This window comes from Chlorocebus sabaeus, chromosome 15 (assembly GCF_047675955.1).
Source record: "Chlorocebus sabaeus isolate Y175 chromosome 15, mChlSab1.0.hap1, whole genome shotgun sequence".
NCBI classification, from domain to species: domain Eukaryota; kingdom Metazoa; phylum Chordata; class Mammalia; order Primates; family Cercopithecidae; genus Chlorocebus; species Chlorocebus sabaeus.
In genome coordinates, this window is record NC_132918.1 from 54,348,789 (window position 1) to 54,365,375 (window position 16,587).

The window sequence follows — 16,587 nt, forward strand, 5'->3', positions numbered from 1 at the left end:
AAGTCTATTTTATCAGAGACTAGGATTGCAACCCCTGCCTTTTTTTTGTTTTCCATTTGCTTGGCAGATCTTCCTGTATCCCTTTATTTTGAGCCTATGTGTGTCTCTGCATGTGAGATGGGTCTCCTGAATACAGCAAACTGATGGGTCTTGACCCTTTATTCAGTTTGCCAGTCTCCATCTTTTAATTGGAGCATTTTGCCCATTTACATTTAAGGTTAATATTGTTATGTGTGAATTTGATCCTGTCATTATGATGTTAGCTGGTTATTTTGCTCGTTAGTTGATGCAGTTTCTTCCTAGCATCAGTGGACTTTACATTTTGGCATGTTTTTGCAGTGGCTGGTACTGGTTGTTCCTTTCCATGTTTAGTGCTTCCTTCAGGAGCTCTAATAGGGCAGGCCTGGTGGTGACAGAATCTCTCAGCATTTGTTTGTCTATAAAGGATTTTCTTTCTCCTTCACTTATGAAACTTAGTTTGACTGGATATGAAATTCTGGATTGAAAATTCTTTTCTTTAAGAATGTTGAATATTGGCCCCCACTCTCTTCTGGCTTGTAGAGTTTCTGCCAAGAGATCCGCTTGTTAGTCTAATGGGCTTCCCTTTGTGGGTAACCTGACCTTTCTCTCTGGCTGCCTTTAACATTTTTTCCTGAATTTCAACCTTGGTGAATCTGACAATTATGTGTTTTGGAGTTGCTCTTCTTGAGGAGTATCTTTGTGGCATTCTCTGTATTTCCTGAATTTGAATGTTGGCCTGCCTTGCTAGATTGGGGAAGTTCTCCTGGATCATATCCTGCAGAGTGTTTTCCAACTTGGTTCCATTCTCCCCATCACTTTAAGGGACACCAATCAGACTTAGATTTGGTCTTTTCACATAGTTCCATATTTCTTGGAGGCTTTGTTCATTTCTTTTTACTCTTTCTTCTTTAAACTTCTCTTCTCGCTTCATTTATTTGATCTTCAATCACTGATACCCTTTCTTCCAGGTTATTTAATCGGTTACTGAAGCTTGTGCATTTGTCACGTAGTTCTTGTGCTATGGTTTTCAGCTCTGTCAGGTCATTTAAGGACTTCTCTACATTAATTATTCTAGTTAGCCATTTGTCAAATCTTTTTTCAAGGTTTTCAGCTTCTTTGCGATGGGTTTGAACTTCCTCCTCTAGCTCGGAGAGGTTTGATCAAGTGAAGCCTTCTTCTCTCAACTTGTCAAAGTCATTCGCCGTCTAGCTTTGTTCCATTGCTGGCGAGGAGCTGCATTCCTGTGGAGGGGGAGAGGCACTCTGATTTTTAGAATTTTCAGCTTTTCTGCTCTGTTTTTTCCCCATCTTTGTGGTTTTATCTATCTTTGGTCTTTGATGATGGTAACGTACAGATGGGGTTTTGGTGTGGATGTCCTTTCTGTTTGTTTTCCTTCTAACAGTCAGGACCCTCTCAGCTGCACATCTGTTGGAGTTTGCTGGAGGTCTGCTCCAGATACTGTTTGGCTGGGTATCAGCAGCGGAGGCTGCAGAAGAGTGAGTATTACTGAACAGCAAATGTTGCTGTCTGATCGTTCTTCTGGAAGCTTTTTCTTAGAGGGGTACCTGGCTGTGTGAGGTGTCACTCTGCCCTTACTGGGGGGTGCCTCCTGGTTAGGCTACTCAGGGGTCAGGGACCCACTTGAGGAGGCAGTCTGTCGGTTCTCAAATCTCAAATTTGGTACTGGGAGAACCACTACTCTCTTCAAAACTGTCAGACAGGGACATTTAAATCTGCAGAGGTTTCTGCTGCCTTTTGTTCGGCTCTGCCCTGTCCCCAGAGGTGGAGTCTACAGAGTCAGGCAGGCCTCCTTGAGCTGTGGTGGGCTCCACCCAGGTCGAGCTTCCTGGCCACTTTTTTACCTAGTCAAGCCTCAGCAATGGCGGACGCCCCTCCGCCAGCCTTGCTGCCACCTTGCAGTTAGATCTCAGTCTGCTGTGCTAGCAATGAGGGAGGCCCCATGGTCGTGGGACCCTCCGAGCCAGGTGCGGGATATAATCTCCTGGTGTGCTGTTTGCTAAGACCCTTGGAAAAGCGCACTATTAGGGTGGGAGTGACCCGATTTTGCAGGTGCTGTGAGTCACGATTTCCCTTGACTAGGAAAGGTAATTCCCTTACCCCTTGCACTTCCCAGGTGAGGCTATTCCTCGCCCTGCTTCGGCAGTCGTTTGGTGGGCTGCACTCACTGTCCTGCACCCACTGCCCAACACGCCCCTGTGAGATGAACCTGGTACGTCAGTTGGAAATGCAGAAATCACCCATCTTCTGTGTCACTCACACTGGGAGCTGTAGCCTGGAGCTGTTTCTATTCGGCCATCTTGGAACCGCCTAAAACTACCATCAGAGAATATTATAAACACCTCTACACAAATAAACTAGAAAACCTAGAAGAAATGGATAAATTCATGGACACATACACTCTCCCAAGACTCAACCAGGAAGACTAAACCAGTTGAATCCCTGAATTAGACCAGTAACAAGTTCTGAAATTGAGGCAGTAATTAATAGCCTTCAAACCAAAAATAGTCCAGGACCAGACAGTTTCATAGCTGAATTCTACCAGAGGTACAAAGAGGAGCTGGTACTATTTCTTCTGAAACTATTCCAATCAATAGAAAAAGAGGGAATCCTCCCTAACTCGTTTTATGAGGCCAGCATCATCCTGATACCAAAGCCTGGCAGAGACACAAGAAAAAAAAAGAATTTTTGACCAATATCCCTGATGAACATCGATGCCACAATCAGTAAAATACTGGCAAGCCGAATCCAGCAGCACGTCAAAAAGCTTATCCACCATGATCAAGTGGTGAAACCAGCAAGGCTGGTTCAATGTACTCAAATCAAGAAATGTAATCCAGCCTATACACAGAACCAAAGGCAAAAACCACATGATTATCTCAATAGATGCAGAGAAGGCCTTTGACAAAATTCAGCAGCCCTTCATGCTAAAAACTCTCAATAAATTCGGTATTGATGGAACGTATCTCAAAATAGTAAGAGCTATGTATGACACACCCACAGCCAGTATCATACTGAATGGGTAAAAACTGGAAACATTCCCTTTGAAAACTGGCACAAGACAGGGGTGCCCTCTCTCACCACTGCTATTCAACATAGTGTTGGAATTTCTGGCCAGGGCAATCAGGCAGGAGAAAGAAATAAAGAGTATTTAATTAGGAAAAGAGGAAGTCAAATTGTCCCTGTTTGCAGATGACATGATTGTCTGTTTAGAAAACCCCATCGTCTCATCCCAAAATCTCCTTAAGTTGATAAGCAACTTCAGCAAAATCTCAGGATACAAAATCAATGTGCAGAAATCACAAGTGTTCTTATACACCAGCAACAAACAGAGAGCCAAATCATGAGTGAACTCTCATTCACAGTTGCTTCAAAGAGAATAAAATACCTAGAATGCAACTTACAAAGGAAGTGAAGGACCTCTTCAAGGAGAACTACAAACCACTGCTTAATGAAATAAAAGAGGACACAAATAAATGGAAGAACATTCCATGCTCATGGATGGGAAGAATCAGTATTGTGAAAATGGCCATAGTGCCCAAAGTAATTTGTAGATTCAGTGCCATTCCCATGAAGCTACCAATGACTTTCTTCACAGAATTGGAAAAAAGCTACGTTAAAGTTCATATGGAACCAACAAGGAGCCCTCATTGCCATAACAATCTTAAGCCAAAAGAAAAACCTAGAGGCATCATGCTACCTGACTTCAAATTATACTACAAGGCTACAGTAACCAAAACAGCATGGTACTGCTACCAAAATGGAGATATAGACCTATGGAACAAAAGAGAGCCCTCAGAAATAATACCACACATCTGCAACCATCTGATCTTTGAGAAACCTGACAAAAACAAGAAATGGGGAAAGGATTCCCTATTTAATAAATGGTGCTGGGAAAACTGGCTAGCCATAAATAGAAAGCTGAAACTAGATCTCTTCCTTACACCTTATATGAAAATTAATTCAGAATGAATTAGAGACTTAAATGTTAGACCTGAAACCATAAAAATCCTAGAAGAAAACCTAGGCAATATCATTCAGGACATAGGCATGGGCAAGGACTTCATTACTAAACCACCAAAAGCAATGACAACAAAAGCCAGAATTGACAAATGGGATCTAATTAAACTAAAGACCTTCTGCACAGCAAAAGAAACTACCATCAGAGTGAACAGGCAACCTACAGAATGGGAGAAAATTTTTGCAATGTACTTATCTGACAAAGGGCTAATATCCAGAATCTGCAAAGAACTCAAACAAATTTACAAGAAAAAAACAACCCCGTCACAAAGTGGGCGAAGGATATGAATGGACCCTTCTCAAAACAAGACATTTATGCAGCCAACAGACACATGAAAAAATGCTCATCATCACTCGCCAACAGAGAAATGCAAATCAAAACCACAATGAGATACCATCTCACACCAGTTAGAATGGTGATCATTAAAAAGTCAGGAAACAACAGGTGCTGGAGAGGATGTGGAGAAATAGGAACACTTTTACACTGTTGGTGGGACTGTAAACTAGTTCAACCATTGTGGAAGACAGTGTGGCGATTCCTCAAGGATCTAGAACTAGAAATATCATTTGTCCCAGTCATCCCGTTACTGGGTATGTACCCACAGGATTATAAATCACGCTGCTATAATGACACATGCACACATATGTTTATTGTGGCAATGTTCACAAATCGCAAAGACTTGGAAACAACCGAAATGTCCATCAATGACAGACTGGATTAAGAAAAAGTGGCACATATAAACCATGGAATACTATGCAGCCATAAAAAAGGATGAGTTCATGTCCTTTGTGGGGACATGGATGCAGCTGGAAATCATCATTCTCAGCAAACTATCACAAGAACAGAAAACCAAACATCGCATGTTCTCACTCATAGGTGGGACTTGAACAATGAGAGCACTTGGACACAGGAAGGGGAACATCCCATACCAGTGCCTGCCATGGGGTTGGGGGAAGGGGAGGGATAGCATTAGGAGATATACCTAATGTAAATGACGAGTTAATGGGTGCAGTACACCAACATGGCACATGTATACATATGTAACAAACCTGCACGTTGTGCACATGTACCCTAGAACTTAAAGTATAATAAAAACTTTAAAAAATAAGAAAAATAAATTAGGGTTGACTGTTGCTGTTAGTGTCTTGCTGATTTTGGACACTGTTTTTACAAATCTGTAATGACACATCCATCATTATACATGTTTCACTGCCCTAAAAATCTTCTGTGATAGCATGTTTATCCCTTCCACCCACTAATTACTAGGTATTTAGTTACCAGGTATTCTTTTGTTTTTTTGAGAGGGAGTCGGAGTCTTGCTCTATCGCCCAGACTGGAGTGCAGTGGTGTGATCTCGGCTCACTGCAAACTCTGCCTCCCGGGTTCACGCCATTCTCCTGCCTCAGCCTCCTGAGTAGCTGGGACTACAGGCGCCCATCACTGCACCTGGCTAATTTTTTGTATTTTTGGTAGAGACGGGGTTTCACCGTTTTAGCCAGGATAATCTCGATCTCCTGACCTTGTGATCCGTCCGCCTTGGCCTCCCAAAGTGCTGTGATTACAGGCGTGAGCCGCCACGCCCGGCCCACCGATTCGTTTACTGTCTCCATAGTTTTGTCTTTTCCAAAATGTCATATGGTTGGAATCATGCAGTATGTATCCTTTTCAGATTGGCTTCTTTCTTAATAATATGTATTTAAGGTTCCTTCATGCGTTTTTAAGGCTTTCAAGCTAATTTTAATGCCAAATAATATTTCATTGTGAGGATGTGCATAGTTTATTCATTTACTTAGTGAGAATATCATGGTCCTTCCAAGGTTTGGCAGTTATGAATAAAACTACTATAAACATCTGTGGACATTAGTTTTAAGCTCATTTGGGTAAATGCCAAGTAATGTGATCACTGGTAATGGTGTGGATTGATTGTAGTTTATGAATTCTGTCATCCCCATTTTATTTTAAAGTAATTTCTTTTTTTTAATTGACAGGATTGCCTTTGAGGTTGTTTTAAAAGTTTTTGAGTTGTACAGCACTTGATTATTTTGCTGCATTGTGAAAGGACCTCTCCAGCAATGATTACTTCAGAATTACCAGTGTTGCAGTAAGTATTGTAATTTTCTTTTTTTTTATTTTTTAAGGAAAATTTTGGGCCACTTATTTCTTTATGAAAATGCTATCGTTGATGAGACATTTCAAATATGTTCTTTGATACTGGGACAATATGTTTGCAGTCTGAGTAGTAGTAGGGTGTGTAATTACCATATCCATTCATGGCTTTTGCTATTGAACTGTCAACATGTTTTCTGATAGTCAACAAAAAAATGTTAATGTCCTATATCAGGAGTCAGCAGACTGTGGCCCGTGGGCCAAATCTGGCATGTTGTCTCTTTTTGCAAAATAAAATTTTGGATGAGAGCCGCACTTATTCCTTTATATACTGTTTATGACTACTTTGTATTACAAGTTGTGACAGTGATAGTATTGTCAGGAAAGCCTAAAATATTTAGTTTGACCATTTACAAAAAATAGTTTGGTGTCCCCTATCTTATACCGTACTCCTTCTCTATCCCCTCCCTGCTTGCTTCTAGCTCCTTTATTATGATTTTTTCTTTTTCCTTAGATTGAGATTGTTGAGCTGTTCTGGCTACCATAATAAGTCTAAGGGATATACCAGTTGACATTTTTGATGGCATCCCATTAGATTTGTCGGAGTTATAGGAAAGATTTAGAATTGGAACTTATTTTTATTTTTTATTTTCTTTTGAGATGGAATTTCCCACTGTTGCCCAGGCTGGAGCATAGCGGTGCGATCTCGGCTCACTGCTACCTCCGCCTTCCAGGTTCAAGCGATTCTCCTGCCTCATCCTCCTGAGTGGGTGGGATTACAGGCACGTGCCACCTAAATGCCCGGCTAATTTTTGTATTTTTAGTAGAGACGAGGTTTCACTATGTTGGCCAGGCTTGTCTTGAACTCCTGACCTCAGGTGGTCTGCCCGCCTCAGCCTCCCAAAGTGCCAGGATTACATGCGTGAGTCAGTGTGACTGGCCAGATTTAGAATTGGGACTATTTTGGGAAATATGATCGCAGGAATGGGAGATATTATTCCTTTCACAGTTTTTATCATGATGCAAATCGGGAATCTGCATACTTTGATTCTCTATGATAGCAATGGTTTAGATATAATAAAAGTGATGAGCACTTTAAGCAGTTATTTATATATATTATTGCTGCTCAATTCATTTGCATACCTTATTTTCAAGAGAGAACTTCTGTTTGATCTCTTGGTCTTCTTTTTTCCCTTCCAACGTTCTAAGACAAAAAGCTATCCGTATTTCTTTAAACTGCTTGAAAAACCATCAATACTGTCCTCCTGTCCTTTCCCTGACATATGGGAGATAAAATTTATTTCTGCCTACTTATTTCTTTTTTACCCCTGGACCTGAGCTTGATATCTCATATATATATATATATATGAACATATATTAATATGGTATAAATACCATATTTATATGATATTTAAGTTTGGAGTTCCCCCTATAGTATTTTCTTTCTTTTCTTTGTACTTACGCACTTCTGCCCTTACCTGGCCAAGCCACTATCTATTTAAGTCTTAGCTCAGGTGTTATGCCTCCAGCAGAGTACTTAATGTAACATTTTATAACCGTCTCTTTTTTTTTCTGACCCATCTCCTAAACTGCATTGTGTGCCTTATTTTTGTATGTCCTACTGCTAGGACACTGTTGGGTATTAGTCAGGCCTTTAATAGCTCTTTGATAAAATATGAAATAGAGGTCATATTTAAATTGAAGTTGTATTACATGAGTTTGTATTAACATTATGATATCTAATGTATCATGCTTTGTAAGTGAATTTTTTTAGAAAAATGTGAATCTGTAATATGTTTGTGGGTACTGGACAGTGGTGATCTGGGAGCTGGCTAAATGAGCTCTGGTTTAGATCTGTCAGCCGAAGACAGTACTCTTGGTTAAACTGAGATGTCCAATTTTGGTTTTTAACATGTAGACACTATAAAGACCACTCTAGTGCTTATCCTTATTATTTCTTGGCTTTCTCAGATATTATAATTGCTGATGGATTTGTCACCTTAGTGCTGTTTACTGTTAAGCATTGTCAAAACATTATCATTTACTACATTTTTATATTCCTGGAAGTATACTAGGTTCTGGGTAGATACAACATGTAGAACAGACTTAGTTCTTTTTGCCATGAAGCTTGTAAAGATAGATATAAATAAAATAATCACAAATACATGGTTCCGAACTATCGTTGGTGCTGTGAAGGAAAAGTAGGTATTATGAGAATTTTAATACATGCCTTTGTTTAGTCTAGTTTTCTGAGGAAGAGACAGTTGAATTGAGGTCTGTAGTGGGGTTTAGGGGAAGAAGAAGGGAGACCAGATGAGATTATGTCATGCAAGGACCCTGAGATATGTTTGAAGGCCTGAAATAAAGCCTCCCCCGACTGTCCCCGGCTTTTTTTTCCTCCAGCACTGGGGATGGAGAGTGACATGAGATAAACTGCGAGTAGGGAGGAACAATATCATATCGGTACCTGCTAAGTCATGTTCAGAATTAGGTTTTTTTCTCTTCACTGTGTGTATTATTCCATGTTCACACTGCTATAAAGAACTACCAGGAACTGGGTAATTTATAAAGATAAGAGGTTTAGTTGACTCATGGCATGGCTGGGGAGGCCTCAGGAAACTTAAAATCATGGCGGAAGGTGAAGGGGAAGCAAACACCTTCTTCACAACACGGCAGGGGAGAGAGAAGAGGAGTGGAAGGAAGTGCCACACTTTTAAACCTTCAGATCTCATGAGAACTCACTATCACAAGAACGGCATAGAGGAAATTGCTCCCGTGATCCAGTCACTTCCTAGCAGGTACCCCCTCGACAGGTGGGGATTACAATTCGAGATGAGATTTTGGTGAGGACACAGAGCCAAACCATATCAGCATGATAGAGATATAAGAAGATACATACTTAGAAAATTACTTAGTGTAGTATAATATTAGATGGGAAAGGCCAACACTAGAAACAAGGACACCTATCAGGAGAAGGATGTTGCAGTATCTAGGGAAAAGATGATAACTTAAATGAGTTACCCTGGAGACAGAGAGAGGTAGACAGAATTTAGAGAGTTCTAGGGAGCAAAATCATTTTTTATATAAGATTTGATGTTATTCTTCCATGCTCTTAATTTATGTCTGGTAGTGTTACAAATGTGAACATTAGCCATTTGCAGGAGTTTTGAAGAGCAGTTAGTCAAAGTTTGAATTTCCATACCCCTTGACCTGTCGTTTTCACTGCATATGTCCTAGAGAGAAACTTGATTGTGTAATAAGAATTACTTATGTACAAGAACAGTCATTTCAGCCCTGTTCGTAATAGTGGAAAACTAGAGACAAACTAAATGCTCGTTGATTGGGAAGTAGTTAAATAAGTTCTGTGAATATTATGGAGTGCCATTCAGGAATGTAATGTATTTATATGGAAGATTTGCATGTATTTAACAATTAAAAAGTGAAATATTGGTATTTATATTTTGAGAGAGAGAGAGACAGAGAGATGCAAAAGCCTAAGTATTTATGGCAGTGTCAAACTATTAACAGTGGTATTCTGCAGATGAGATTCAGAGTTAGGATGAGATAAAGTGAAACTTTTCCTTGTATTCTTGTATCTTTTCTATTGCTCGAAATTTTTTTTCAAAAGCCTAGAATTTGTTTTCATATGTCTTAATAATTAAACATACACATACTAACACATAACAGTGCATTAGCTGTTTGTTGGCGATAGTTCTCACTGTTTAAGCTGACTGCAATTGGAAGCATTATTAAACAAATTGTACTTTTCTGACTCTTGGTAGGGGCATCAATACCTATACTGCTAAAGAATAGGTTAGTTTCACTAATGGGTCACTTATATTCTAGAACCAACCTGCTCCTGTAGTTGCCTGGAGACTTATAAGCATCAAAAGCACTTGGAGATTTTGTCCACACAAGATAAATACAAAACATAATATTTGCATTGTATCTTAACATGAAAATAGAAAATTCAGGTTTATCTTGAGATCTAACTGGACTCTGCCAGTTACTAAGTGTGCAACCGTGAACAACTTTATCAGGTTTTCAGATCTTTCATTTCCTCATTCAAAAAATCGGGAAGATAACTTGCTTCTTACAAGGTTTTTGTGCGTATGTATTCTAGATAACATATGTAAACTGGCACACAGTCTATACTGAACATGGCCTGTTTGGATTGTAGTGAGAAGAAAAAGCAATATGATTTATTGTTCTTTAGTAGAGACAAATAAGATTGACTGGATCCAGGTTGGCAAATACTGCTAGTGGTTCAGATGCGCCTTTTAAATAAAATGTTGAAACATAGCCACACCCATTAATTTGCATATTGCCTTTCGCTGCATTTATGGTATGTCACCAGGGTTGGGTAGTAGCTATAGAGAACTTAAGACCTATAAACCTAAAATATATACAGTATGATTTTGTGGGGGGTTTTTTGCGTGTGTGGTTGTTGTTTTTTTTTTTTTTTTTTTTTAAATGTAGTCTCGCTGTGTTGCTCAGGCTGGAGTGCAAGGTGTGATCTTGGCTTGGCCAACCTGCGCTTCCTGGGTTCAAGCGATTCTCCTGCCTCAGTGTCCCAAGTAGCTGGGACTACAGGTGCACACCACCATGCCCAGATAATTTCTGTATTTTTGGTAGAGACAGGATTTCACTATGTTGGCCAGGTAGGTCTCAAACTCCTGACCTTATGATCTGCCCACCTTAGCCTCCCAAAGTGCTGGGATTACAGGCGTGAGCCACCAGGCCCGGCTCTATGGTTCTTTATGAAAAAGCTTGCTGACCCTGGACATCATTTACAATATTATTTATAGTTTTTTGTTGTTGTTCTGTTTGTTTGTTTTTGAGACAGAGTTCTACTCTGTTGCCCAGGCTGGAGTGCAGTGGTGCTATCTCTGCTCACTGCATCCTCCACCTCCCAGGTTCAAGCGATTCTCATGCCTCAGCCTCCAAAAGTGTTGGGATTACAGGTGTGAACCACTGTGTCTGGTCTTATTTACAGTTTTAAATACCAGATTAACTTTAAAGATTTGTAAGTGGTGGAGTAACTTTGAAGATTTACAAGTGGGTAAGTAATGTGATGTGAGAGTGTTACTGGCAGTGGTGTGTAGAATGGCTTGAATAAGCAGAAATAGGGAGATAAATTGAGATCGTATCATGGGGAGTGGTGATTGTGGTAGTAATCCTGGAAGGAGTGAGAAACAAATTATATTGTGCTGAGAAGGATGACTGAGGTAGGATTATATTAGCAGGAGGCACAAGAAGACTGATATCATTCTATCAGTTCGAATTTATGGACAGGATAATGGTGACAATAAATGTGTATAGTAACTTAAATCTTATGCATAACTTAAATCAGTTAATTAATTGTATCTCTCTGAGTAGAAAGCCAGAAGTAAGTCAGGATTGGACTTAATTTTAGATGTGGCATTTGGTGAATTTGAGGTGGCATTCAAGTAAGCATGTCATGCGTGCAAGATAAAAATCTTGAGTCAGAGATCTGGAATGTGGTCGGGTGTGTACTGATAAGGTATTGAAGTCATTTGCATAGAAGGTACATGTTAACTGGATGAAATCTCCAAGGGAGTGTAATATAAATGGAGAAGGGCAGACCTAACAGTTGAGCTTTAAGGAAGAGGGAATGAGCCTAAAAGAGCATTTGGTGAAGGAGATTGAGAAATAGTAGATTGTGAGTTGGACTTACAATTTGCTATATACTTTTCCTACTCTTTACAATTTTATGCAGTAACGTAGAATTTAGTGACGAGATTCTTGTTCGTGCTGTCTAAACCTTTTCAATGCTGTGTTGAAGTCAGCTTGTATTGGCCTGTGAGAGTCAAATATTAAATTTTCAGGAATTTTGCAAGCTAGCTAAACACAACATATCTGTTTTTAAAAGTTAACTTATATAAGCTTAAATGTCATATGAAAAATAAAAATAGTAAATATTCAAAACTGATCACTTCCTAATTATTTCATGTTATTATTTATGCTCTTGAAGTTGTTATTTAAACCTGTTGTGTCTTTGTGGTAGAAATATGTTTTAATGCTGTACTACTGTTTATCACTTCCCACCTCACTTTGGTTATACCACTATGGGCATTTGAAATTGGCTATGGTAGGAATATATACACCATGAAAATCAGCAAATGATAAAAATCAACGCTTAATTTATTGTTTTGTTGATTATGGACTTAAGAAAGTGATAAAGAAATTGTTAACAATGCAGATTCGACTTAAAGGTGTATGGGATGGTCTATACCCATTACAATACCAATAACAAAAAATTGAGGAAGCATTTTTCCTCAGCCGTTATCTGAGTCAGCAGAGAAGTTGCTCACACCATTGACTAATGAGTGAAGTTTCAACAAATGTCTTTATCATTTTACTTGCATCCTACTCATTAAAGTGAGCAAAAATAGAAACCACCTTTCATGTTAAAATTCCTATTCATTCATCAGTTGCAGCTGTAGGTTAGATTCCAATATAAGAGTTGGGCAAAAATTGTCTTTAAAATTATTTTGTGAGAATCAGTTGGTTACGTGGAATTTACAATAAAGAATCTACAATAAAGTATTTTGTGTTTTATTATTGTTTGTAAATTATGTGCTAAGCATCCTTTATGTCTTTTTTGTTTTGTTTTGTTTTTATTCAGAGTATCGCCCTGTCACCCAGGCTGGAGTGCAGTGGCATAATCTCAGCTCACTGCAACCTCCGTGGGTTCAAGTGATTCCCTTGCCTCAGCCTCCTGAGTAGACGGGATTACAGGCACACGTCACCACGCCCGGCTAGTTTTTGTATTTTTAGTACTAATGTGGTTTTACTCTGTTGGCCAGGCTGGTCCCAAATTCCTGATCTCAGGTGATCCATCCGCCTCAGCTTCCCAAAGTGCTGAGATTATAGGCATGAGCCACTGTGCCTGGCCATATGTCTTAGTACTTATAACTTAGGTGTTTGTATTTTTTTTTTTTTTTTGAAGAGCCAGTGGCTAAACATTAACTGGCACAACACTGATCTTCATGACTTTATAAAATAAATAAAAATCTTCCTAAGCCTTCATATTTTTATACTGAAGAATTAGTCTTTTGCAATTATATTTGGCATTTATTTTTGTATAGCAGCTATCATTTCCACAGTTATTTCTTCCTCTTCATTTCCCTCTTTAGTTGGGGGATTCATTTCACTCACTGTCATGTGAAATTAGGAAGAGAGGGTAACATTTTTAGTTTGCTAAAGAGTTTTTTTGAAAGTAGAAGTATAAACCACTTCTAATCAGCCGTACAGCAGGAGGTAAGGAAAGTAGTGAAACAGAAATGCATTATACTTACTGATTTGTTCACTAAAATAATATAATAACATTTTCTAGGGATTCAACTAATGAAACTACTGCCCATTCCGATGCTGGCAGCGAACTTGAAGAAACAGAGGTCAAAGGAAAAAGAAAAAGGGGTCGTCCTGGCCGGCCTCCAGTATGTATTATGCTTGTCTTCTTTATTCCTTTAATAGTGACCATGTTAATGAGTTTATATGAGTTGTTAATTCTAGTGCTAGTATGGCTAATACTTAAAAAAAATTCAGTAACACAATAGATTGGAAACTTCGTTTCACATAAATTGTCTTGGCAGTGATCAGGAAAAGGAAACGATTGTCGTATGATTTTATTGCCCTCCTTCTCTTTGTAAATAAATGGTAGTCCATGTGAAGGCATAGAAGAAGGTCACTAACGATGAATGAGGTTTAGTTAGTTAAGACTTCCTGCTTTTCAGATGCAACTCTGATTCCTTATGAGCTCCCAAGTACTATTTTGGAGTTTGGGGCCAGTCTCAGATTATATTCTCATTGATAACCTGATTGGGAAGTTTAGAAGAGCTCTAGATAATCCCTCTTTGAGAGATAGCTTAATGTATTGTAAGAGCATCAGTCATAATTTAAGCATGCATAAACCCTCTAGAAGATACTATTATCTACTTGTCAAGGGGTTAAGGGTTATACTGTTCTATGTTTTCTTTTTGATGTGATTTGCTATTAGTAATTTTTTTTTTCTATTTTATGAAAGTTCTTCTAATGGAAACTCTTAGCCTCCTTTTAATAGGAGACATCATATAATGAACCTCCCCTATAGCCATTACCCAGCTTTAGCAGTTATCAAATCATGGCCAATCTTGTTTCATCTCTTCACCCCTCCTCCTTTTTTTCCATCCTATGTTATTTTTAAGGTCATTCTAGACATCATTCCATCTGTAAATATTTTAGTGTGTATTGCTAAAAATAAGGGCCTGTTTCTTTTTTTTTTCTCCCCCCTCTCCGAGATGGAGTCTCACTCTGTTGCCCAGGCTGGAGTGCAATGGCACAATCTTGGCTCACCGCAACCTCTGCCTCCTGGGTTCAGCGATTCTCCCACCTCAGCCTCCTGAGTAGCTGGGATTATAGGCGCCCATCACCACGCCCAGCTAATATTTTCTATTTGTTTTTTTAGTAGAGATGGAGTTTCATCATGTTGGCCAGGCTGGTCTCAAACTCCTGACCTCAGGTTATCCACCCGCCTCAGCCTCCCAAAGTGCTGGGATTACAGGTGTGGGCCACTGCACCTGGCCCTCTTTTTTTTTTTTTTTTTTTTGTTAACACTACCACAGTATCATTTTGCAGTCCCAATATAAAATATTTTATTAATATCACCAAATAGCCAGTTTTATAGTTTGTAATCATCTTATGAACATTTAAAATCTAATTTGGTGGTTAGAGTCATGACACAGAAATGATCCACCCCATGCAATTGGTGGTTATGTTGCTTAACCAGTTATTGTCTATGTCTTTTATAGTGAGTTACACAACAAGATTGATTTTTAGATATAGTTAAGTTATTTTCCCCTCTTGTTTGCCAGAATTTTTAATTAATTACTCCTCCAGGCCAACCTTAAAGTAAAAAAAGAAGAAAGACTTCTTGTATTTTGCTATACACTTGCTTTTATTCTCTACTTTTATTTAAAGGAAAAAATAATGGGGGAAGACATGCAGTATAGTAACTTTTTGTATTCATTTGTAGAAGTATTTGGTGGTACAGTGTTCCTTACAAACATATTTTGGGAAAAGTGAAAGAATTTTGCACTTGGAAGCTGGCAACTATTCTAGCTCCCGTTACTACCATGTGATTCTTCTGAGACTATAGGCAAGTTTCATTGCTATCCTGAAAATCTCAGATTGTAACTGCAAAATTGGGAATAAGACTAGACTTGCTTAAAGGTAGGAGAATGAATTGTCCATGTGATTGCTTACTTGAATTTGTTCTCCCCCACTTGAAATTCTTCGCTTACAGGATTCAGATTAAGTACTGTCTTCTTAAAGAAACTTTTTTATTTTTCCTAAAAAGAATTTACCACCCCATTCAGGAGGCTATTATATTATTCCTTAGAACTTGTTTAAGTTTTATATGTGTACAGCTGAATCCTTGTAATGGTGCGCCTTTTTTTTTTTTTTTTTTTTTTTGAGACGGAATCTCAGTCTTGTCGCCCAGGCTTTAGTGCAGTGGCGTGTTCTCGGCTCACTGCCACCTCCGCCTCCTGGATTCACGGAATTCTCCTGCCTCAGCCTCCTGAGTAGCTGGGATTGCAGGCATGCGCCACCATGCCCAGCTAATTTTTTGTATTTTTTAGTAGAGACCGGGTTTCACCAATGTTGGGCTTTTTTGAAGAAGTCTGTGTACCCAAATGCTTACTCCTTTTGTGGTAGGAAATACTTGATGTTTACTGAAGTTACTACTACACAATCAAATAAGTAAATAGTGCATGTTCATGCCATATTTACAGTATTGAAAAAATGTCAACCAGTATAAAAAGGTAGCATTCTAGAAATTTATTTTATTTATATTTCAGTCTGTACATTTACACAAATTAGTTTACATGGCTATCCGTACTTCCGCCTAAGTCAATCAGGTCCGTTTCTTGATTGTGCAAACAATGTAACATAATACAACTTCCTGAATTTCTACTTAGAACTTTGTTTTGACTTTTTATGTTATTTAATCCTCACACTAGTATTATGAAATAGGTCTTAGATGCAATTTACAGAGTAGAATACAAAGTTAAAAAGTGGTAATTTGCAATTTAGGAGGCCAAGGCGGGCGGATCACGAGGTCAGAAGATCGAGACCATCCTGGCTAACAGGGTGAAACCCCGTCTCTACTAAAAATACAAAAATTAACCAGGTGTGGTGGCGGACGCCTGTCGTCCCAGCTTCTCGGGAGGCTGAGGCAGGAGAATGGCGTGAACCCGGGAGGTTGAGCTTGCAGTGAGCTGAGATTGTGCTGCTGCACTCCCTGGGCGACAGAGTGAGACTCCATCTCAGGAAAAAAAAAAAAAAAAAAAAAAAAAAAAGTGGTAATTTGCTTAAGGTCACACAGCAAGTAAGTGGGAAAGCTAGGATTTGAATTT

At 39.0% G+C, this 16,587-nt stretch overlaps 1 protein-coding gene across 3 annotated transcripts in view; it reads left to right on the top strand.

Moving 5' to 3' along the window:
* STAG1 (STAG1 cohesin complex component) overlaps positions 1–16,587 on the top strand; it is a 400,634-nt gene that overhangs the window by 114,520 nt on the left and 269,527 nt on the right. For 2 of the 3 annotated variants that reach the window (XM_073023594.1, XM_073023595.1), the window contains exon 1: positions 6,072–6,161. Coding sequence is in view for 1 of the 3 variants with exons in the window: in XM_008009040.3 (XP_008007231.1) it covers positions 6,133–6,161; positions 13,527–13,629 (132 nt within the window). In the remaining 2 variants the exon portion in view is untranslated. Of the gene's footprint in view, positions 1–6,048; positions 6,162–13,526; positions 13,630–16,587 lie in introns of those variants that run through there. The other variant, XM_008009040.3, reaches the window with a different exon arrangement.